The 26,180-nt window shown below is 45.7% G+C and overlaps 1 protein-coding gene across 16 annotated transcripts in view; it reads right to left on the bottom strand.

The window, feature by feature from the left end:
• Nucleotides 1-17,473: 17,473 nt before the first annotated feature.
• The window catches only part of ctbp1 (C-terminal binding protein 1), a 312,129-nt gene continuing 303,422 nt past the window's right edge, over nucleotides 17,474-26,180 (bottom strand). For all 16 annotated transcript variants that reach the window (XM_067982459.1, XM_067982469.1, XM_067982546.1 and 13 more), the window contains one exon: nucleotides 17,474-18,535. In XM_067982459.1, the coding sequence (XP_067838560.1) occupies nucleotides 18,352-18,535 (184 nt within the window). In that variant the 3' untranslated portion in view covers nucleotides 17,474-18,351. The remainder of the gene's footprint in view (nucleotides 18,536-26,180) is intronic.

Here is a 26,180-nt window from a genome sequence, read left to right on the forward strand (position 1 = left end):
GGTGATAGGCTCAAGGCCTGACTACTTTTTTTTAATTCATTCTTTTGATAGTGCCCATTCCTAATTGCCCTTGAGAAGGTGGTGGTGAGCCTTCCTCTTGAACCGCTGCAGTCTGTGTGGTGAAGGTTCTCCCACAGTGCTGTTAGGAAGGGAGTTCCAGGATTTTGGCCCAGCGACGTTGAAGGAACGGCGATATATTTCCAAGTCAGGATGGTGTGTGAATTGGATTTGGAACTTGGAATGAGGGTGTTCGCATGCGCCTGCTGCCCTTGGCCTTCTGCAGGCAGAATACAGTCTGAACATCTCTATTGCTTAAAGCACTTAGGATATTTTGTCTATAGTTAAAATTATATGCGAGGCATTCAAGGGGGAGATTCAAGGGGTTCAGAGTAAACATGTTCCCACAAAGAAAAAGGGTGGGACTGCCAAATCCAGAGCCCCCTGGATGTCAAGGAGCATACAGGGTAAGATAAGGCAGAAAAGGGAAGCTTATGTCAGACACTGAGAGCTCAATACTGCATAAAGCCTAGAGGATATAGAAAGTGCAAGGGTGAAATTAAAAAGGAATTAGGAAAACAAAGAGAAGGCATGAAAAAATACTGACAAGTAAAATTAGGGAAAACCCAAAATTGTTTTATAAATACACAAAGAGCAAGAGGATAACTAAGGAAAGAGTAGGGCCTATTAGAGACCAAAAAGGTAACCTACGTGTGGAGATGGAAGATGTTGGTATGGTTCTTAATGAATAATTTGCGTCCATCTTCACAAAAGAGAGGGACGATGCAGAGATTGTAGTTAAGGAGGAGGAGTGTGAAATATTGAATGGGATAAACATAGTGAGAGAGGAAGTATTAAGGGGTTTAACATCTTTGAAAGTAGATAAATCGCCAGGCCCGGATGAAATGTGTCCCAGGCTGTTAAGAGAAGCAAGAGAGGAAATAGTGGAGGCTCTGAACATCATTTTCCGATCCTCCCTGGCAACAGGCGTGGTGCCAGAGGTTTGGAGGACTGCTAACGTTGTACCGTTATTTAAAAAGGGAGAAATGGTTAGACTGAGTAATTACAGGCCAGTCAGCCTAACCTCGGTGGTGGGCTAATTATTGGAATCAATTCTGAGGGACAATATAAACCATCATTTAGAAAGGCATGGAGTAATCAAGGTCAGTCAACACGGATTTGTCAAGGGAAGGTCGTATCTGACTTACTTGATTGAACTTTTTAAGGAGGTAACAAGGATGGTCAATGAGGGAGGTCAATGTTTGATGCAGTGTACATGGATTTTAGCAAGGCTTTTGACAAGGTCTCACATGGCAGACTGGTCTGAAAAGTAAAAGAACCATAGGATCCAAGGGAAAGTGGCAAATTGGATACAAAATTGGCTCAGTGGCGGGAAGCAAAGGGTAATGGTTGACGGGTGTTTTTGTGACTCGAAGGCTGTTTCCAGTGGGGTTCCGCAGGGCTCAGTAGTAAGTCTTTTGCTTTTTGTGGTATATATTAATGATTTAGACTTAAATGTAGGGGGCATGATTAAGAAGTTTGCAGAAGATATAAAAATTGGCCGTGTGGTTGATAGTGAGGAAGAAAGATGTAGACTGCAGGAAGATATCAATGGACTGGTCAGGTGGGCAGAAAAGTGGCAAATGGAATTCAATCTGAAGAAGTGTGGGAGGGCAAACAAGTCAAGGGAATATACAATAAATGGGAGGATGCTGAGAGGTGTAGAGGAAGTGAGGGACCTTGGAGTGCATGTCCACAGATGCCTGGAGGTAGCAGGACAGGTAGATAAGGTGGTTTAGAAGGCATACGGGATACTTTCCTTTATTAGCTGAGGCATTGAATATAAGAGCAGGCAGGTTATGCTGGAACTATATAAAACACTTGTTAGGCCACAGCTTGAGTACTGCGTACAGTTCTGGTCACCACATTACAGGAAAGATGTGATTGCACTCGAAAGGGTACAGAGGAGATTGATGAGGATGTTGCCAGGACTGGAGAATTTTAGCTATGAGGAAAGATTGGATGGGCTGGGGTTGTTTTCTTTGGAACAGAGGAGGCTGAGGGGAGATTTAATTGACGTGTACAAAATTATGAGGGGCCACGATAGAGTGGATAGGAAGGACCTATTTCCCTTAGCAGAGAGGTCAATAACCAGAGGGCATAGATTGGTAGAAGGATTAGAGGGGAGCTGAGGAAATTTTTTTCACCCACAGGGTGGTGGGGTCTGGAACTTACTGCCTGAAAGGGTGGTAGAGGCAGAAACCCTCATTGCATTTAAAAAGTGGATGTGCACCTGAAGTGCCATAACTTACAAGGCTACGGACCAAGTGCTTGAAAGTGGGATTAGGCCAGGTAGCTGTATTTCGACTGGCACGAACACGATGGGCCAAATGGCCTCCTTCTGTGCCATACATTTTCTATGTTTCTAATATATGTGCTTTTTGAATGGTACAGGTTGCGGGTTTGGGAGGTGCTGCCGAAGAAGCCTTGGTGAATTGCTACAGTTCATCCTGTAGATAATAGATCCTGTAGATAATACATCCTGTAGCCACAGTACACTGGTGATGGAAGGAGTGAATGCTTAAGCCAGTGGATGGAGTGCCAATTGAGCTGACTGCTTTGTCCTTGATGGTGTTAAGCTTCTTGAATGTTGTTGCAGCTGCACCCATCCAGGCAAATGGAGACTATTCCATCGCATTCATAATTTCTGCCTTTCACGTGGTGGTAAGGCTTTGGGGAATCAGGAAATAAGCCACTCCCCACAGAATATCCAGCCTCTGACCTGCCCTAGTAGCCATGGCAGTTATGTGGCTGATCCAGTTGAGTTTCAGGTCAATGGTGCCCCAGGATGTTGATGGTGGGTGATTTGGCGATAGTAATGGTGTTTAGGAATATAGGAATATAGGAACAGGAGTAGGCCATTCAGCCCCTCGTGCCTGCTCCACCATTTGATAAGATCATGGCTGATCTGTGATCTAATTCCATATACCTGCCTTTGGCCCATATCCCTTAATACCTTTGGTTGCCAAAAAGCTATCTATCTCACATTTAAATTTAGCAATTGAGCTAGTATCAATTGCCATTTGCCGAAGAGAGTTCCAAAGTTCTACCACCCTTTGTGTGTAGAAATGTTTTCTAATCTCGCTCCTGAAAGGTCTGGCTCTAATTTTTAGACTGTGCCCCCTACTCCTAGAATCCCCAACCAACGGAAATAGTTTCTCTCTATCCACCTTATCTGTTCCCCTTAATATCTTATAAACTTCGATCAGATCACCCCTTAACCTTCGAAACTCCAGAGAATACAACCCCGATTTGTGTAATCTCTCCTCGTAACTTAACCCTTGAAGTCCGGGTATCATTCCAGTAAACCTACGCTGCACTCCCTCCAAGGCCAATATGTCCTTATGAAGGTGCGGTGCCCAGAACTGCTCACAGTACTCCAGGTGCGGTCTAACCAGGGTTTTGTATAGCCGCAGCTTAACTTCTGCCCCCTTGTACTCTAGTCATAAAGGCCAGCATTCCATTAGCGTTATTGATTATTTTCTGCACCTGTTCATGACACTTCAATGATCTATGCACCTGAACCCTTAAGTCCCTTTGGACATCCACTGTTTTTAACTTTTTACCATTTAGAAAGTACCCTGTTCTATCCTTTTTTGATCCAAAGTGGATGACCTCACATTTGTCTACATTGAATTCCATTTGCCATGTTTGAATATCAAGGGGAGGTGGCTAGAGTCTTTCTTGTTGGAGATGAACATTGCCTGGCTCTTGCGTGGTGCAAATGTTGCTTGCTACTTATCAGCCCATGCCTGGATGCTGTCCAGGTCTTGCTGCATGTGGGCACAGACTGCTTCATTTTCTGAGGAATTGCAATTGGAGCTGAACACTGTGCAATCATCAACGAACATCCCCATTTCTGACTTTATAATTGATGGGTGATTAAGGTGATAATGATGATGATGCAGCTGAAGATGGTTGGGCCTAGGATGCTGCCCTGAGGAACTCCTGCAGCAATGTCTTGGGGCTGTGATGATTGGCCTCCAACAACCACAACCATCTTCCTTTGTTCTAGGTATGACTCCAGCCACTGGAGAGGTTTCCTCCTGATCCCCATTGACCAGTTGTACTGGGGATCCTTGGTGCCATATTCAGTTGAATGCCACATTGATGTCAAGGGCAGTCACTCTCACCACACCTCTAGAATTCAGCTCTTGTGTCCATGTGTCAAGAATACAAAACCATACTAGGGGGGTGGTGGAGGGAGATGACCACAATAACAATCTAGTGGGCAAATAGGTTGGGTAGGTAAGCTCAAGGTCAGCTCGCTACTACCTAAGAAAGGAACCAAGCAGATGGGGGAAGTGAGTGAGCCTTGGCCTAAGGCCAGAAATGAATTGGGTGGTCACTAAGACGTCAGGTGGGTTTGGGATTCTAGGTGCTCCAAAAGCCAGGTGAAAAGCACTGTTAAAACACTTGGACTAAGAATCAGCAAACATCAGGTGAAATAAAAATGGTGGGCAGACATTTGCAGGATGTGCAATCATGCCGCTTAGTGATGAGAGGCCTTTAACTACAAAATGACAAGTAAATGTTGATGAGCTTATCTCAAAATATTGGCATGTTGACGTTGGGCTTTCCATTATAAATGCTGACATAAAAAGCATGACTCAAGAATTCTGACATAGGAAGTAAGGTTAATGTGGACAGGAAGTGTGTTCCATATGCAAAACTTTTAATGTATTACTAGTTGATCTCCTGTGGCATTGCACACAAGGAATCAAGACCAAAGGCTATCTACCCTCCATAAACTTGAGTTCATCCAAAACTCTGCTGCCCCTATTCTAACTCGCATCAACTTCTGCTCACCAATCACACCCAAGCTCGCTGATCTACATTGACTCCCCATCCCCAAACGTCTTGATCTTAAATTTCTCATCCTTGTTTTCAAATCCCTCCATGGCCTTGCCCCTCCCTATCTCTGTAACCTCATCCAGGCCTACAACCCTCTAAGAACTCTACACTCCTCCAGCTCCGGCCTCTTATGCATGCCCTTCACCCCACTATTACCAGCTGTGCCTTCAGCCATCTAGGCCCTAAGTTCTGGAATTCCCTCCCTAAACCTCTCTGCCTCTCCACCTCTCTTTCCGCTAAGACCCTCCTTAACAACTCATCTCTTTGACCAAGACTTTAGTCTCCCCATCTATAATCTCCTCCTTTGGCTCGGTGTTACTTTCTATCTGACCACACATCTGCAAAGTGCCTTGGGACTTTTTGCTCCATTAAAGGCATTATATAAATGCAAATTGTTGTTCAGGTGAAGCAGCTTTAAAGCACAGGAATAATTGGGCCATGACATTCGGACATAATTCAGTCCCTATTTTAAAGTTGTACATTTGTCCTTATTTTTATGTACTATGATTTTATGTTATTATTTATTGTTAACTAACAAAACTTATAGCAATTTAGGACGCAGAGTAGAGTTAGTTGGAATACGAGAGGTTTTGATAGGATAGGGAGAAACAGTTTCCATTGGCAGGAGGTAACCAGAGGACACAGATTTAAGATAATTGGCAAAAAAGTCAGGGGGGAGATGAGGAGACATTTTTTTTTGCAGCGAGTTGTTATGATCTGCAATGCATTGTCTGAAAGGGTGGTGGAAGCAGATTCTATAGTAACTTTCAAAAGGGAATTGGATGTATACTTAAAAAGGAAAAATTTGCAAGGCTAAGAGGAAAGAGCAGGGAGTGGGACTAATTGGTAGCACTTTCAGAGAGCCAGCGAAGGCATGATGGGACGAATGGCATCCTTCTGTGTTGTATGGTTCTATGAATATATGAGTTTTTCTGCAGTATAGAATCATAGAAAGATAGAAAATTTATGGCACAGAAGGAGGCCATTCGGCCCATCGTGTCCGCGCCGGCTGAGAAACGAGCCACCCAACCTAATCCCACTTTCCCGCATTTGGTCCGTAGCCCTGTAGGTCACGGCTCTTCAGGTGCATTTCCAGGTATTTTTTATATGAGTTGAGGGTTTCTGCCTCTACCACCCTCTCAGGCAGTGAGTTCCAGACCCCCACCACCCTCTGGGTGAAAACATTTTTCCTAATTTCCGCTCTAATCCTTCTACCAATCACTTTAAACCTATGCCCCTTGGTTACTGACCCCTCCGCTAAGGGAAATAGGTCCTTCCTATCCACTCTTTCTAGTCCCCTCATAATTTTGTATACCTCAATCCAATCATCCCTCAGCAATCCACTGTTCCAAGGAAAACAACCCCAGCCTATCCAATCTGTCATCATAACTAAAATTCTCCAGTCCTGGCAACATCCTCGTAAATCTCCTCTGCACCCTCTCTAGTGCAACTACATCCTTCCTGTAATGTGGTGACCAGAACTGTGCGCAGTACTCAAGCTGTGGGCTAACCAGTGTTTTATACAGTTCCAGCATAACATCGCGCCTTTATATTCTATGCCTCGGCTAATAAAGGTAAGCATTCCATATGCCTTCTTAACCACCTTATCTACCTGTCCTGCTAAATTCAGGGATCTGTGGACATGCACTCCAAGGTCCCTCACCTCCTCTACACCTGTCAGTATCCTCCCATTTATTGTGTATTCCCTTGCCTTGTTTGCTCTCCCCAAATGCATTACCTCACACTTCTCTGGATTGCCACTTTTCTGCCCATCCGACCAGTCCATTGATATCTTCCTGCAACCTACAGCTCACTATCAACCATACGGCCTATCTTTATGTCATCCGCAAATTTCTTAATCATACTCCCTACGTTTAAGTCCAAATCGTTAATGTATACCACAAAAAGCAAAGGACCTAGTACCGAGCCCTGCGGCACCCCACTGGAAACAGCCTTCCAGTTGCAAATACACCCGATGACCATTACCCTTTGCTTCCTGCCACTGAGCCAATTTTGGATCTAATTTGCCACTTTCCCTTGGATCCCATGGGCCTTTACTTTTTTGACCAATCTGCTATGTGGGACCTTGTCAAAAGCAGTACAGACTAAGGAGCATGGGGATGCTAAATTTTTGGTCTACAGCCCTACCGCTACTGAATGTGTCATTACAGCATGGCAAGTTTACATGGACAGTATCCAAATGTGGACATAGGAATTTATAATGGAAAAACTGACAAAATGTCATAAATGTGACAACAGGAAGTGACATTTTGCAGATGGGAAGTGCATTCAGACACAAGATTTTTAATATACTGTAGATGTATGAGGCACAGTAGATAGGAGCAGACGATTTTCAGTAGTTGAGGGATCAAGAACGAGGGGCCATTGACACAAGATTAAATGTGAGAGATTTCGAACAGAAGGCTGGAAAGATTTCTTCATAGAGAGTCTTGAGGCTGTGGAATTCACTTTCAGGGTTAGTGATTGAAGCAGAAACTATGTCAACATTGAAGATTAGATTGGAGAGGTGGATGAAGGAAAAGGGATTGAAAGTATATGGGAATAAGGTGGGTAAATGTGATTGGAACTATTTGCTCGCGTGGAGGTTAAACGCCAACATGGACTGGTTGGGTCAAATGACCTGTTTTCATGTTGTAATTTCTATGTGTGTACTCCCATTAACAAAAAAATGCTGTAACAAATTGAAAGGATACTGCAATATAATTCATAATTTAAAACTCATGTTCCTTACAACATTACACTCACTAACCGTGTGCGAATTCCTATTGTGGACAAATTTATCCATTTCTTCATGCCAACAACTAATTTCAATAGTTGTAGAAACAATGCCAACCCCATCTTGCTCTTAGTGCCTTATATTTGATGTTTGCTACTTCATCGCTCACAATATGGTAAAATGGGAATGTTCTGGTGCTCCAATACTTTGTGCTGTGGAATAAGATGCTAGTTTGCAGCTGTAATTGCCCACAGAGTGAGTTTATGCCATCCAGGAGACACTCCTGTGTACTTCCTCACAGTTAGTAGTTTTGGAATGTGTGGGAAGTTGGCAGTGCCCATCCTCTAGGTTGAGCAAAGTTATTAGGCATGGGCAAAATCTTAAGAGGGGGAGGAAAACATTCAAAAAAATCACAATGTTAATGTATACCTAAATGTTTGAACCTACTGAAACTCATTAGAGATAGTAACATGATTTCACCTTCGATGATTTCCTTCAACTCACAAGGTAAGTTTGGATGAATAAAGCCCTTCGGCCAAGTTGATTGCATGCTTCCAGAATAACAATGCAGCCATCTTCCCATTACAATTTTTTTTTAACATCCATCTGAACAGACATACATGACCTCATTTTAAAGCCTCATCCAAAGGACAGCACTCCCTCAGGACTGCCAGTCTAGAATGTATTCAAATCCTAGTGTAGGCCCAGGAGTAGGCCAATTGGCCCCTTGAGCCTGCTCCACCATTCAATAAGATCATGGCTGATCTTCAATCTCAACTCCACTTTCCTGCCCGATTCCCATATCCTTTGATTCTCCTAGAGACCAAAAATCTATCTATCTCAGCCTTGAATATGCTCAACGACTGAACATCCACAGCCCTCTGGGGTAGAGAATTCCAAAGATTGACAAACCTCTGAGTGAAGAAATTCCTCCTCATCTCAGTCTTAAATGGCTGACCCTTTATCCTGAGACTATGACCCCTAGTTCTAGACTCTCCAGCCAGGGGAAACATCCTCTCAGCATCTATCCTCTTAAGCCCCCTCAGAATCTTTTATATTTCAATGCGATCACCTCTCATTCTTCTAAATTGCAGAGAGTATAGGCCCATTCTACTCAATCTCTCCTCACAGGACAACACTGTCATCCCAGGAATCAATCTAGTGAACCTTCGTTGCACTGCCTCTAAGGCAAGTATATCCTTCCTTAGATAAGGGGTCCAAAGCTATATGCAATACTCCAGGTGAGGTCTCACCAAAGCCCTGTACTTCCTTACTCTTGTACTCCAACCTCCTTGCAATAAAGGCCAACATGCCATTTGCCTTACTAATTACTTGTTGTACCTGCATGCTAACTTCTTGAGTTTCTTGTACGAGGACTCCTAAATCTCTCTGAACACCAACATTGAATAGTTTCTCACCATTTAAAAAATATTCTGTTTTTCTCAAGCAATATTTATACAATACATATTATCTCTGAAGTGATTAGGGCTGTCACCTGCCTAGTTTTGGGCCAGTGAGTAAGTTATGCAGAAATTTCTAAAATATGTCAACTTTCCTCACTTTTCCGTCTCACGATGTTGAGGTGTTAGTTATAACGGTTTTCAACAAAATTTCATCATCAGCGAAACAAACCTCAGAACTCAGGTGATGATCCCAACCCCTAATCCTCTCCGATCCAATTTTAGATTGGGTCACATGTGGAAATCCGAGAGGTGGTATCTTCATGAAAACACTGATATTACAAATTCAGGTAGATACCTTCTCATATCAGTCGCTCCCATAAACAGCCTTGAGCATCTTGTGGACTCACACTGCCCTACATCTACTCGTGTGATAGTGTAACTCAGTGATCTAACGTGGGAGAAATGCCTTAAATGTTTCAACAAAATGGAGTCAATAGCCAGACCGAATGCAGGGAAAGGAAATGGCTAATGCTAATGAAACCACGAAGGCTTACTCAAACAAAGCACACTGCTAGCTTTAAAATACTGCTGATCGGAAAATCTAGGCTAGAACGTCTAACTTCTGAGTGACCAATCACACTTAGCAAAAGGAAAGTCATAGTTGCTGAAGAGTAAATAAGCTCTGATCTAACCCAGTGTTGATTTAGCAGCAATTAAAAGAACATTACTTCACTGCAGCATCAGAATAATATTCGATATTAAATGGTATATTACCGTTACAAAACAGCACAGTATTTAATATACTGTAAGCAATGCCATGGGAGATCTGTCATAGTATTAAGGATGCATTTATACTAAGTTTAGTGTTGGTGTTAAGCACTTTTGACTTTGTACTGACACTAAACTTGCGTCATACAAATAATGGGCTCGATATTAGGAGGGAGGCAGGTTGGCAGCGGGGGGTCGACTGGGCGCGTGGGTAACGCACCCAGTGAATTCGGGGTGCTCCGCAGGTGATCGCAGCCTAATTGAAGGCACTTACCATGGCTTCCGGGTTTCCTGATCCAGACCTGCGCGGTGGGCGCACTGCGCACCCGTATCACAGGCTGTCAGCAGGAGGAGCCCTATTTAAAAGGGGCAGTCCTCCAATGCTCCTCATGCAGCAAAGAACCAATTTTGGATCATAGAGCAGGCCAGAGGCAAAGCTGCTCCAAGGTTCTCTGACTCCTCACTCCAGGTGCTGCTCGATCGGGTGAGGAGGAGGAGGGGATTTTTTTTTCCATCGGATGGGAGGAGGTGCCCTCCCTCAACCACCAAGACGGCCTGGCTGGAGGTGGCCGAGGAGGTCAGCAGCAGCGGCAATGTATCAAGAAACTGGGTCCAGTGCAGGAAGCGGTTTGATGACCTAACCAGGTCAGCCAAAGTGAGTATACTTACGCATTCTCCCACATTCCGTCTTCCACATCACCTCCACCACCACACAACCCCTTCTGCGCTGGCACCACAACGCTCTCGCATCACTCCTCACATCCACTCAACCATCATCCTCACCTTGCCTGCACTTACTCACCGCCCCAGTTCGAACACTACCACACAACCCAATCCTCATACAATCTCATGGCTATGTCTCACACGCACCCTCCCATGCATCTCCCTCATGCTCACCCCCACCCACACCAATGCATGCAGCGGGTCACCATGCAACCATCACTCAATCATGCCTCTGTGTTTTGCTTTGATAGGATAAGAGATGCCAGAATGCCCGGGAGAGGGCAAGGACTGGAGGGGGCCCGCCACACCAGGTGGTCTTAACAGATACGGAGCAGCAGGCACTCGAAATAAGCCGGACGCTGGAGTGCCTGTCCGTGGCGGACGCCGAGACTGGGAGTGCACAAGCGGCTGGTGACAGAAATCTAACACTCAGCACGCATGATAGCGAATGATCTTAACATCACTTGACATCTGCATCTCAACATCTGTCCACATGCTTAATATTGCTTTCTGTTCTCTTGCAGGGCCATCTGCGAGCGCCGTGACGGTGCAGGGCGATTCCTCAGAGGACCTGCCGGCCTCTGAGGGTGCATCGTCACATCTGAGCCAGCCATCCACCAGCGCAGATACACACACCTCGGTGGGACCCCCTCCTCACCATGTGCAAGTTGGGCTTGCACATGGTGAGTCACCACGCACATGAGCATGAACAGACCCAGGTGGCAGGGGCAGCCACGGAGAGTCCGTGTCGGTGGGAGCACTCTTCTCCAGGCTCTGCTCAGCTGGACCCAGATGCTGAACCCTGGGGGCCAGCCATGAAAAGGAGAATCATCGAGGGCCAGCAGCACATTGCCCAGGTACTGGAACAGTTGCTACACGCACGCTCCACAATCGTGCAGAGGATGGAGGAATCCAACTCCTGCATGGGTGGAATACAGTCATAGGGACGTGAAGGCATCTCTGAGATAGTGTCGCGGGTAGGTGCGGGAATGTCTGCGATGGAGGGAAGGCTAGCCTCCATCGAGCTTCAAGCACGACTCAACAATGAGTCCATTCAGGCCCTGACAACGGCCGTTCGGATTCAGGGTGAGGAACATTCTGCCGCCTTAAACAGGCTGACAGATACATTACAACTGGCCTTCCAAGGCTTCACACAAGTCCTCCAAACTCGTCCAGCAGGGTGGAAGGAGTGATGTGGGCGATGCCCAGGAGAGGGATGATGGTGAAAGGGGACATGGAACTGGGGATGCCAAAGCGCTCCCACGTCTCACCCGTTGCCCTCCCTCTCAACTAGTACCCACAACGCTGCCCACTCTCCAGGTGGCCGAGTCTGCCCCTGCAGAGGTGCAGGTGGAGCAGTCTTTGGAGGGGCCCTCACGGGCACCCAAACCCAGAGGCCGTCCGCGCAAAGCATCTAATCGGTCAGGGCATGGACAAGAGCAACCTGTCACTACCTCTGCTGAAGCTGCAGGGGTAGCACCACGTAGGGGTTCCCGTAAACGTAAGGCAAGGGTTTTGTTAGCACAAAGGTGTAAGACAAAATGTCATGTTTTTGATTTACTTCTGTTTGTTTTGCAAAAAATCATAAAAAATTATCACCACTACTGCCACGTCTTTGAAAATCTTGTCTGGTTTGTGCAATAATGCCCTTTCCTGAGGATCATCATGAAGACCCACACCTGATGCCACCCATTGTGTCACTGCAGAGTGCGTGTAGGTGTATTTGCAGGGCTCTTTTGTGCAGACGACTGAGAGACGCCGGCGATGTCCCCGGTGGCACACAAGAAGGATGCGGAGGAGAAGTTGTTGAGGGCAGTGGTGACTTTGACAGCGACAGGTAAGAAGATGGTGCTCGGGCCAGCCGGGAGCAGCTCAGCATCAAGGAGGCTGCAGATGTCCACGACTACATGTCGAGTGACTCTGAGCCTCAGTGTGCACTGCTGCTCAGAGAGGTCCAGGAAGCTGAGCCTCGGTCTGTAAACCCTGTGGCGAGGGTAGTGCCTTCTGTGACGCATCTCTCTCTGCGGTTGCCCTCCCTCCTGCTGTGCAGGTGGATGTGTCACAGCACTGTGTTATGGAGCTCCACGTGTCAGAGGTGGATGGCGAGGCTGGTGTTGCTGTTCGCCCTCTGAGGAGGTCATGACTGCAGCTATGGCGGCCCCCATCCGGAAGATGTACATTTGAGGGGGTCCGCAAGGTAGGTCTGCACACCGGGGTTGAAGTTGCAAGTTTGTGAATTTTATTGTTAGGAGGGTGGTGGAGGCCAAACTTTGTCCAAAGTGACAGAGTGGCCTCCTGCAATGAGTGAGGGTCTCCCCCCCAACCCCCACCTGTCAAATGGATCTTTGCAGCTGCCACAGGCTAATGGCTGCAACACGTCTGTTTCAACTGGGAGTGTTTCCCCCAGTATGGGAAACACTCTCAGTTTAGATGAAAATCCCACCCCTCCTAAAATATCCTACAAATCAGGTCTGCTAACGACCTGAAGTATCAAAATAATTGCTTTAAGTGGGATCCCGCCGGCTTTAAGCACGTCAGTGGGGAACCCGGAAGTGGGCGGGTTGGAGCCGGGCTCCGGACCCGCCCTGGAAATCCCCAATTCTCAGAGCCTCCCCGCCACGAGGTGTCCGAAAATCGAGCCCCATGTGTTCAGGCCTAAATGAGCTCCTGGGTGAAGTGGAGTGAGACTCCCTCCTCTCGGAGCTTTTGCTCCTGTGTTAGGTTGGGCTCTGCATTCAGGCTGCATTCACACTATGACTGAAGCATCTGTATGATGTGAAAGCAATTCCAGCCAACACTACAATTGTAGTGTAAATGCTCCTCAAAACTCAAACAGCTAATGGATATCAGCGTTCAATAGCTTAAAGTCCAGGATCGATGCTGTAAACTTGATAGTCAGACTTAGTTTCAAAATCAACTGTTCCACTGAAGTCTACCATCATTGGTAGAGAATGCTTTGAGAATGGAATGAAGAGTAACATAGAATTCAATCAAAACTGCACAATATAACTGAAACCTTTCAGAATTAGCTTTGTTTAGGCAACCCTTCATTAAGTTTGGTTTTAGAAAAGTATACAAAATACATTGTATAAAAATCCATATATTTCTTTATTTAAAAATGAATTAGATGCCATGCTTAAGGCCTCTATAACAAGATATTTCATGTCTAGATTCTGCCTGAATGACCAGTGTTAAGAACTTCAAAAAAATTATGCTATATATTGGATAAATATTTGAAGAGAAAAAATTTGCAGGGCTACTGGGAAAGAGCAAGTGGGACTAACTGGATTGCTCTTACAAAGAGCCGGCACAGGCTCGATGGGCCAAATGGCTTCCTTCTGTGCTGTAACCATTCTATGATTCTCTTTTTTTTTAAAAATTGAAATTATTTCTTATGTTTGTAAAATTTGCAAGGCTATGGGGAAAGAGCAGGGGAGTGGGACTGATTGCATAACACTTTCAAAGAGCCGGCACAGGCACGATGGGCCGAATGGCCTCCTGCTGTGCTGTATGATTCAATGGTGCCAGGCCCTCTAGCAATTGGACTCAAGACTCCGAGCAGCCAGCCCACCCGCTCTCCCACCTCCCCCCAAGCATTTTGTACAGCACCATGGAAACCTCTGCTTTATGAGTGATTTTTTTTGTCGCTCAGATCCGCTTACATCCAGTATTTTCACTGCCACCAGGATTCTTTTAATTTGCAAACTTGTATTCATCGGTAATAAATCATGTTGGTCGTTAAACGTGGAGATTCACGTGATTGGATGTCACATAATCACAAATCACTTGCACTGACTATGATTTACAAAGTTGCTGAAAACAATTGATCCTGCTGTGAGAAAATGCTATGGGTATGCATTTCAGTAGTTGCTTGAGAGTTTTAGCTGAACTCTGACTTCAGCCACTGTCTACTTAACACCAATTACAATTTGTATCCTTACAGGAACACAGCTTAATCATAGTAACATAATATTATTTGTGCATTACATGGACTCTATAATGCATCGTACCATCTGATCACCTAATTCCCTTCCTGGTGCCCACTAGCTGACATCGTAAATGGTTCTTTCTCAAGCACCACTCCCCCTCGCTTTTAGATCCGGTCATTACCCGGATCATCAAAAATCCAACCTTCTTTCCTTGCAAACTATCAACCTAATTCCAACCTCCTGTTCCTCTGTCCAAAGTCCATGAACATGTTGTCACCTCCCAGATAGATTTCCATCTTTCCTGCAACTCTAGTTGAGTTTCTCCAATCAGGTTTTTGCCCTCCCATATCACTAACCAAAGTTATGAATGTTACTGTGGTGCATTACCCTCCTTGACCTCTCTGCAGCCTTTGACACAGTCGACCACACCAACCTCCTCTACCTCTATTCTCTTGATCCCGATATTCTCTCCATCACAAAGACCATAAAATTCAACCTCTAGCATCACCTGCCTATCCCGCTATCTCAACCCATCTGCTGCTGAAGCCCTCATCCAATCCTTTGTTATCTTCATACTCAATCATTCCAATTGTCTCCTGGCTGGAATCCCATTCTCCACCCTCTAAAGAACCTAGTGCCAGTATCCTATCCCACACTATGTCCCAAACTCTGCAGTCCTGCGCACATCCAGTCGTGAATGGTGGTGGACAATCAAACAACTAACGTGAGGAGGAGGCTCTACAAACATCCCCATCCTCAATGATGGCTGAGTCCAGCACATGAGTGCAAAAGACAAGGCTGAAGCGTTTGCAACCATCTTCAGCCAGAAGTGCCGATTGGATGATCCATCTCGGTCTCCTCCCGATATCCCCATCATCACAGAAGCCAGTCTTCAGCCAATTCGATTCACTCCACGTGATATCAAGAAACGGCTGAGTGGACTGGATACAGCAAAGGCTATGGGCGCCGACAACATCCTGGCTGTAGTGCTGAAGGCTTCTGCTCCAGAACTAGCTGCGCCTCTAGCCAAGCTGTTCCAGTACAGCTACAACACTGGCATCTACCCGACAATGTGGAAAACTGCCCAGGTATGTCCTGTCCACAAAAAGCAGGACAAATCCAATCCGGCCAATTACCGCCCCATCAGTCTACTCTCAATCATCAGCAAAGTGATGGAAGGTTTCGTCAACAGTGCTATCAAGCGGCACTTACCAATAACCTGCTCACCGATGCTCAGTTTGGGTTCTGCCAGGACCACTCGGCTCCAGACCTCATTACAGCCTTGGTCCAAACATGGACAAAAGAGCTGAATTCCAGAGGTGAGGTGAGAGTGACTGCCCTTGACATCAAGGCAGCATTTGACCGAGTGTGGCACCAAGGAGCTCTAGTAAAATTGAAGTCAATGGGAATCAGGGGGAAAACTCTCCAGTGGTTGGAGTCATACCTACCACAAAGGAAGATGGTAGTGGTTGTTGGAGGCCAATCATCTCAGCCCCAGGGCATTGCTGCAGGAGTTCTTGAGGGCAGTGTCCTAGGCCCAACCATCTTCAGCTGCTACATCAATGATCTTCCCTCCATCATAAGGTCAGAAATGGGGATGTTCGCTGATGATTGTACAGTGTTCAGTTCCATTCACAAGCCCTCAAATAATGAAGCAGTCCGAGCCCGCATGCAGCAAGACCTGGACAACATCCAGGCTTGGGCTGATAAGTGGCAAGTAACATTCGCGCCAGACAAGTGCCAGGCAATGACCATCTCCAACAAGAGAGTGTCTAACCACCTCCCCTTGACATTCAACGGCATTACCATCGCTGAATCCCCCACCAACATCCGGGGGTCACCATTGACCAGAAACTTAACTGGACCAGCCATATAAATACTGTGGCTACAAGAGCAGGTCAGAGGCTGGGTATTCTGTGGCGAGTGACTCACCTCCTAACTCCCCAAAACCTTTCCACCATCTACAAGGCACAAGTCAGGAGTGTGATGGAATACTCTCCACTTGCTTAAATGAGTGCAGCTCCAACACTCAAGAAGCTCGACACCATCCAGGACAAAGCAGCCCGCTTGATTGGCACCCCCTTCACCACAGGCGCACTGTGGCTGCAGTGTGTACCATCCACAGGATGCACTGCAGAAACTCACCAAGGCTTCTTCGACAGCATCTCCCAAACCGGCGACCTCTTGCACTTAGAAGGACAAGAGCAGCAGGTACATGGAAACAACACCACCTGCACGTTCCCCTCCAAGTCACACACCATCCCAACTTGGAAATATATCGGCGTTCCTTCATCGTCACTGGGTCAAAATCCTGGAACTTCCTTCCTAACAGCACTGTGGGCGAACCTTCACTACAAGGACTGCAGCGGTTCAAGAAGGTGGCTCACCATCACCTTCTCAAGGGCAATTAGGGATGGGCAATAAATGCTGGCCTCGCCAGCGACACCCACATCCCATGAACGAAGAAAAAAAAATTTACTCATCACCCCTTTCCTCCCTGACCTACTTTGGCTCATGGTCTCCTAACACCTCAAATTTAAAATTTTAATTCTTGTGTTTACAACACCCCATTGCCTCTCTCCTCCCGATCTCCGAAACCATCTCCAGCTCTCAAAACACCCCTCTGAATTCTCCATTCTTCAGACTCCAGCCTCACTATGGCAGGTGTGCCATCAACTGCCTAAGCCCCATACTCTGCAATTGCTCCCCCAACCCACTCTGCCTCCTTTAAGAGCCTACTTAAAACTCACGTCTTTGACCAAACTTTTAATATCTCCTTCTTTGGCTTGCCATCCATTTATTCCTTACCCATCCTTGAAACATAATGTAGCATTTTTTTATATTAAAGGCAAAATATAAATGCAAGTTATTGTTGTTATGTTGTATTCAGTTGTGCTTTATTCTACCTTAAAGAAAACCAAGAAATATTTATCCTAAATGTCTAATATATACCAAAAGTCGGGAGAGGAGAAATAATTGTGTGAAACGCATGACACACATCATTTTCTGTCTTTTTGTTTTATTTCTTTAAAATAATTCATACAAATGGTTACAGTCACAAAACATGATTATTTCAACCAAAATATTGCTAGCCTACCACATTAACAGGAATCGATGTAGGCAAAGAAATGCTGCTACTTTCCAGTAGTCTAGTGCCTGTACGCATACCACCAATGATATACATTTAAACTGGTGACAGTAAGCATGGTGCTGCTTCGTATGAAACTTTGTTTTCAAAATCTCTTTGCAACATTCTCCTCAGCCCCCAGAAAAGTCATGGGAATTCATGCCGGAAAAATAAAATTTAAAAAAAATGAATCAAGAAGAGAGTGTTGATTTTACTAGCTGATACTAAAAAAAAGACAAGCAGTTACAAAAACAATGCACTGCATGGCATATAACACAAAATAGGTGGGAATTTACCTTTGTTTCCTGAGACGTCTTGAAAACTGCCTCTTTTTGGGCGTGAATTTAATGTATAAAAGAAAGATTGTTTTCTTTTCAAAAAAATCAGTTTTACTGAATATCTCCCTTGGTTTCTGTTTCACAGCTAAGCGAACAAACCCTTAAGTTCTAAAACTGTACACAGACATAGTACATTCATGATAGAATTAACTACTAGAACTTCTCTTGCTCACAGGGAACCCATATGACACAGAAACAGTTAATCAGTCCACTGGACAGGGACAAGCTACAATTTAACGGAGGAACAAATTTACCAAATTTCTTCTTCTTCTTCTTCCACATCTTTATTTGAAGTTGGACCAGTTTCTAAGCTCAGTTATTTCCATAGTCCATTGTTCACCATTATTCAACAAGCAGGTATTTTCTGAACTTTTCTGATGGTCAAGATCTAGGGTCAGGAATGCACTCCATCTGGCTACAATTGGTCACCTGTGTGATCTCTGTCAGACTCCGGTTTGACTGTTTGCCCTGGGGAAGGGGCATGTGGTGGGTGGGCTACTGTGGAGAGGCTGTGTGACAACTGCACAGCACTGGGAACTATTCCTTCTACTGCTGGCGGCAGTCCAGTGGGAGCCAACCCAACAACACCTGGTGGATACCTGGGAGGGGGGGGGTGGGAAAGAGAAAAAAAAATTAACAATGGGTTACAGTTACTGTCCTTCTCAACTGCACATTAAGATTCAAATTAACTTGAAGGCACGAGTACAGAAACTGGCAAGCCTCACAAATAAACCAGGAGAAACAGTTAATGACGTTTATTAACTCACTTAAAATATACTTGGTTAATGACATGGCTGAACATTATTAGAACAGGTACATATAGATTAAGCACTATTTGGTGCACTAGGGTTCTGGTAATGTGATGTGTGGAATGGCAAAAGCTTGCTCTCTGATAGACAATTCTTCCTACTTCCAGCCTTCAACTTCACTCTCTTCTCATTATTCTTTCTCATCTTTCTCTATTTTACCAATAATGCAATGTCTTTGTTTCACTGAATTTTGAGCTCTTGTTCTTCTTAAGCTGCAAATATGCTGCTGTACATACATTTCCTCCGTCCTGCATTTTAACTCTGTTGCAAAGAATTCACTGCACCATCTCTACTCCAAATCATCCTTTCCCAAGGCTTCAAACTGCAACCGCTATACTTTCCTTAATCTTCCCTTCCTCCTACAATACATGATGTGGAGATGCCGGTGATGGACTGGGGTGGATAAATGTAAGGAGTCTTACAACACCAGGTTATAGTCCAACAGTTCTATTTGAAATCACAAGCTTTCGGAGGCTTCCTCCTTCGTCAGGTGAGTCACCTGACGAAGGAGGAAGCCTTCGAAAGCTTGTGATTTCAAATAGAACTGTTGGACTATAACCTGATGTTGTAAGACTCCTTACATTTGTCCTACAATACACAAGCACAAGCTTTGCCTCATCTAACCACGACTTCTTGATTTACCTTCTCTTTGCTACATTACAACTGTGACTACATTTCATTGTTTGTGAAGCGCTTTGGAATGTCCTGAAGTCATGAAAGGTACTGTATTAAGGCAAGTTCTTTGTTTCTTAATCTCACACTCTCATCTGGGTCAGAAGGTTAAATTCATGCCTCATACCAGCATTTGAGTTCACCATCTAAGCTGACACTCTAGTGCAGTACTAGGGAAGTGCTGTATTGTCACAGGTACCAACCTTTAGATTAGTCCTTAAAATGATAGCCTGTTTTTCTTGTTCCATTAATTCAGATAGATCTCAAAGATCCCACAGCACTACCTGAAGACAAGCATGCATCTCACCTGGTCCTCAACTCCCACAACCAACAGATCAGAACAAAGCTCTGTATCCCCTACCACATCCAGTTGTGAATGCTGGTTGGCCAACCAGGCATCTAATAGGAGGAAGAGGCTCCATGAACATTCCCACCCGAACCATGGAGGAACCCAACACTTGAGTGCAAGAGTGCTTGCAGCAAGCATCTTCAGCCAAAGTGCCCCAGTGGTGATCCTACTCCTCCCGAGGTCCTCACAAGCATATAAACAGGTGTCAAGCTAATTCGAAACATTCCACATGACATCAAGAAATGGCTGGGTGCACTGGACACAACAAAGTCTATGGGCCCTGACAACATCCCGGGTATAGTGCTGAAGATCTGTGCACCAGAGCAAGATGCTCCCTTAGCCAAGCTGTTCCAGTGAAGCTATGACTTTGGCACCTACCCAACAATGTGGAAGAGTGCTCAGATATGTCCTATTTACAAAAAATAGGCTAAATCTAACCCAGCCAACTACCACCCCATCAACCACCTCCCAATCATCAGTAAAGTGATTGAAGGAGTCATGAATTGTGCCAACAAGCCTACTCACTAATAACCTGCTCACCAATGCTCAGTTCAGGTTCTGCCAGGACCACTCAGTTCCAGGCCTCATCACAGCCTTGCTCCATAAGGCTGTCAGAGGAGAGGTGAGAGTAGCTTCCCTCGACATCAAGGCAGCATTGAGTGTAGAACCAAAGAGTCCTGGCACAACGGAAGTAAATGGGTGTCCAAGGGAAAACTTTTCATTGGCTGGAATCACACCTGATGCAAAGGAAGATGGTTGTGATTGTCAAAGTCATCATAGCCCCAGGACATCACTGCAGCAGTTCCTCAGGGAAGAGTCCTTGGACCAACCAGCTGTTTCATCAATGAATAACCTTCACTCCATCATAAGATCAGGAGTGGGGCTGTTCGCTGATGATTCTACAGTGTGTAGCTCCATTTACAACTCTTCTGATAATGAAGCAGCATTCAGTAAGCCTGGGACAATATCCAGGCTTGGGCTGACAAGTGGCAGGTAACATTTGCACCACATAAGTGGCGCGTAATGACTATCTCATACAAGAGAAAGCCCAGCCAATGATCTTCAATGATACCGCCATTACATCAATCAACATCTTGGGGGGCGGGGTCACCACTGACCAGAAGCTGAATGGGCCATATCAACACCGTGGCTACAAGAACAGGACAGAGGCTGGGTGCTCTGTGACAAGTACCTCACATCCTAAACTCTCAAAGCCTCTCCACCATCGACAAGGTTCAAGTCAGCAATGTGATGCAATATTCACCAAGCTGGAAGGGTATAGCTGCAACTACACTCAAGAAGCTCAAGACCATCCTGGACAAAGCAGTTCCCTTGATTGGTGCCCTGCCACTGGACTCCATATCGAGCCCCTCCACCACTGCTGCACTGTGGCTGTAGTATGTACTAACTGCAGGTTGTACTGCAGCAACTCACCAAAGTTACTTCAACAGTAATTCATTAAGGTTACTTAGACAGCACCTGCCTCCCTTGGGATCTCCCATCAAGAAGAACAAGAGCAGCAATATTATGGGAACACCAACTCCAGGTCCCCCTCCAAGTCACACACATTCTGACTGACATATGTCGTTGTTCCTTCATAGTTGCTGGGTCAATATCTTGAAATTTCCCACCCAACCACTGCAGTGGTTCAAGGAGAAGGCCCACCACTATCTTCTAAGAGCAATTGGGAATAGGCCTCACCAGTGTCACCCGCATCCCATGAACAAATAAAAATGAACAATTCCACTAAAATCAGATTCATTAGTTATATCACCTAATTGCTGCTTATGGGACTTTATTGCTACAGTATGTTACGGTGTTTGAATACATAAAAAAGTGACTTCACTTGAATGGTAATTAATTGTGTCACGTGCTTTGAGATGATTCAATGTGTTAAGATGCTACATATACAGAAGTATTATTATTTATTATAACTATTATACTCCCTTCAACCTCAGTGGCATCCTGCATAACTGGTCTTGGCCTTCCACGTAGGTTTCTCAATAAATAAAAAAGGAACAGTTTTGATTTTGAAATATTACTTACATAGTTTTAACAAAAATTACTTATCCAATAAAAACTTCAATGTGAAGTGCAGCACACCTCACCTCACTGGGAATACCGTCCTCCACAAATACAGCAGGTCTTGACTGAGGCTGAGTATGAGAACAGAAGAAATAGGAGCAGGAGTAGGCCATACAGCCCCTCGAGTCTGTCCCACCATTCAATTAGATCATGGCTAATCTACTACTTTAACTCCACTTTCCCACCCTATTCCCATATCCCTTGATTCCTTAGTGTCCGAAAATCTATTGACCACAGCCTTGAATATACTCAATGACTGAGCATCCACAGCCCTCTGGGGTAGAGAATTCCAAAGATTCACAACCCTCTGAGTGAAAATGTTTTTCCTCATCTCAGTCCTAAATGGCCAACCCCTTATCTTGAGACTATGACCCCTAGTTCTAGACAGTCCAGCCAGGGGAAACAGCCTCTCAGCATCTACCCTGTCAAGCCCTTTAATCTTATATGTTTCAATGAGATCACCTCTCATTCTTCGAAACTTCAGAGAATACAGGCCCATTCTACTCAATCTCTCCTCATAGGACAAACCTCTCACCCCAGGAATCAATCCAGTGAACCTTCATTGCACTCCCTCTAAGGCAAGTATATCCTTCCTTAGGTAAGGAGACCAATACTGTAAACTGTACTCAGGTGTGGTCTCACCAGAGCCTTATATAATTGTGGCAAGACCTCCTTATTCTTATATTCCAACCCCCATTTCTTATATCCATTCATGAAATGTAGGCATCGCTGGCGAGGCCGGCATTTATTGCCCTTGAGAAGATGGTGGTGAGCCGTCTTCTTGAACTGCTGCAGTCCATGTGGTGAAGGTTCTCCCACTGTGCTGTTAGGAAGGGAGTTCACGATGAAGGAACGGCGATATATTTCCAAGTCGGGATGGTGTGTGACTTGAAGGGGAACGTGCAGGTGGTGTTGTTCCCATGTGCCTGCTGCTCTTGTCCTTCTAAACAATTTTACAACACCAAGTTATAGTCCAGCAATTTTATTTTAAATTCACAAGCTTTCGGAGGCTTCCTCCTTCCTCAGGTGAACGAAATGAAATCCTCGAAATGAAATCGCATTTATAATTCACAGAACAATGCTTGGTGATTACAGACAGTTTTTTCAACTGCCCGTTGCCAAGGCAATCAGTGTGCAGACAGACACACTGGTTCTTTACCCAAACACACGGAACAGCCATGGGGACCAAATTCGCACCCCAATACGCCAACATTTTCATGCACAAGTTCGAGCAGGACTTCTTCACTGCACAAGACCTCCAACCAACACTATACACCAGATACATCGACGACATTTTCTTTCTATGGACCCACGGCAAGGAATCACTAAAGAGACTTTACGATAATATCAACAAGTTCCATCCCACCATCAAGCTCACCATGGACTACTCCTCAGAATCAGTTTCTTTCTTGGACACACGAATCTCCATCAAAGACGGGCACCTCAGCACCTCACTCTACCGCAAGCCCACAGACAACCTCACGATGCTCCACTTTTCCAGCTTCCACCCTAACCACGTCAAAGAGGCCATCCCCTATGGACAGGCCCTGCGAATACACAGGGTCTGCTCAGACGAGGAGGAACGCGATGGACACCTACAGACGCTGAAAGACGCCCTAGTAAGAACAGGATATGACGCTCGACTCATCGATCGACAGTTCCGACGGGCCACAGCAAAAAATCGCATAGACCTCCTCAGGAGACTAACACGGGACGCAACCAACAGAGTACCCTTTGTCGTCCAGTACTTCCCCGGAGCGGAGAAACTACGCCATGTTCTCCGCAGCCTTCAACATGTCATCAATGACGACGAACACCTCGCTATGGCCATCCCCACACCTCCACTACTCGCCTTTAAACAGCCACCCAACCTCAAACAGACCATCGTTCGCAGCAAATTACCTAGCTTTCAAGAGAACAGCGTCCATGACACCACACAACCCTGCCACGGTAACCTCTGCAAGACATGCCAGATCATCGACACAGATACCACCATCACACGAGAGGACACCACCCACCAGGTGCATGGTTCATACTCCTGTGACTCGGCCAACGTTGTCTACCTCATACGTTGCAGGAAAGGATGCCCCAGAGCATGGTACATTGGCGAGACCATGCAGACGCTGCGACAACGGATGAACGGACACCGCGCAACAATCGTCAAACAGGAGGGTTCCCTCCCAGTCGGGGAACACTTCAGCAGTCATGGACATTCATCCACCGACCTTCGGGTAAGCGTACTCCAAGGCGGCCTTCGAGACACACGACAACGCAAAATCGTCGAGCAGAAATTGATAGCCAAGTTCCGCACCCATGAGGACGGCCTCAACCGGGATCTTGGGTTCATGTCACGCTACACGTTACCCCACCAGCGAACAAATGTTATCTGTTTTTAATATAACGGGTCAGTTGCTGTCTTTTCTATGTTTCTACCTCTCTATCTCTGTTTTTTTTTGTTTGTTGTTTTTTTTTGGTGATTTGTATATTCTGAGACCTTGCAGGTAACACCTGTCTGTCTGCACACTGATTGCCTTGGCAACGGGCAGTTGAAAAAACTGTCTGTAATCACCAAGCATTGTTCTGTGAATTATAAATGCGATTTCATTTCGAGGATTTCATTTCGTTCACCTGAGGAAGGAGGAAGCCTCCGAAAGCTTGTGAATTTAAAATAAAATTGCTGGACTATAACTTGGTGTTGTAAAATTGTTTACAATTGTCAACCCCAGTCCATCACCGGCATCTCCACATCTTGTCCTTCCAGGTGGTAGAGGTTGCGGGTTTGGGAGGTGCTGTCGAAGAAGCCTTGGCGAGTTGCTGCAGTGCATCCTGTGGATGGTACACACTGCAGCCACAGTGCGCCGGTGGTGAAGGGAGTGAATGTTTAAGGTGGTGGATAGGGTGCCAATCAAGCAGGCTGCTTTGTCCTGGATGGTGTCGAGCTTCTTGAGTGTTGTTGGAGCTGCACTCATCCAGGCAAGTGGAGAGCATTCCATCACACTCCTGACTTGTGCCTTGTAGATGGTGGAAAGGCTTTGGGGAGTCAGGAGGTGAGTCACTCACTGCAGAATACCCAGCCTCTGACCTGCTCTTGTAGCCACAGTATTTATATGGCTGGTCCAGTTAAGTTTCTGGTCAATGGTGACCCCCAGGATGTTGATGGTGGGGGATTTGCGATAGTAATGCCGTTGAATGTCATGGGGAGGTGGTTAGACTCTCTTGTTGGAGGTGGTCATTGCCTGGCACTTGTCTGGCTCGAATGTTACTTGTCACTTATCAGCCCAAGCCTGGATGTTGTCCAGGTCTTGCTGCATGCGGGCTTGGACTGCTTCATTATTTGAGGGGTTGCGAATGGAACTGAACACTGTGCAATCATCAGCGAACATTCCCATTTCTGACCTTATGATGAAGGGAAGGTCATTGATGAAGCAGCTGAAGATGGTTGGGACGAGGACACTGCCCTGAGGAACTCCTGCAGCAATGTCCCGGGGCTGAGATGATTGGCCTCCAACAACCACTACCATCTTCCTTTGAGCTAGGTATGACTCCAGCCACTGGAGAGTTTTCCCCCTGATTCCCACTGACTTCAATTTTACTAGGGCTCCTTGGTGCCACATTCAGTCAAATGCTGCCTTGATGTCAAGGGCAGTCACTCTCACCTCACCTCTGGAATTCAGCTCTTTTGTCCATGTTTTGACCAAGGCTGTAATGAGGTCCTGGCGGAACCCAAACTGAGCATCGGTGAGCAGATTATTGGTGAGTAAGTGCTGCTTGATAGCACTGTCGACGACACCCAACATCACTTTGCTGATGATTGAGAGTAGACTGATAGGGCGGTAATTGGCCGGATTCGATTTAGGAACATAGGAACAGGAGTAGGCCATTCAGCTCTTCGTGCCTGATCCGCCATTTGATAAGATCATGGCTGATCTGTGATCTAACTCCATATACCTGCCTTTGGCCCATATCCCTTAATACCTTTGGTTGCCAAAAAGCTATCTATCTCAGATTTAAATTTAGCAATTGAGCTAGTATCAATTGCCTTTTCCGGAAGAGAGTTCCAAACTTCTACCACCCTTTGTGTGTAGATTTGTCCTGCTTTTTGTAGACAGGACATACCTGGGCAATTTTCCACATTGTCGGGTAGATGACAGTGTTATAGCTGTACTGGAACAGCTTGGCTAGAGGCGCAGCTAGTTCTGGAGCACAAGTCTTCAGTCCTACAGCCGGGATGTTGTCGGGGCCCATAGCCTTTGTTGTATCCAGTGCACTCAGCCGTTTCTTGATATCACGTGGAGTGAATCGAATTGGCTGAAGACTGGCTGCTGTGAT

Source organism: Heptranchias perlo, chromosome 1, assembly GCF_035084215.1.
Source record: "Heptranchias perlo isolate sHepPer1 chromosome 1, sHepPer1.hap1, whole genome shotgun sequence".
NCBI classification, from domain to species: Eukaryota; Metazoa; Chordata; class Chondrichthyes; order Hexanchiformes; family Hexanchidae; genus Heptranchias; species Heptranchias perlo.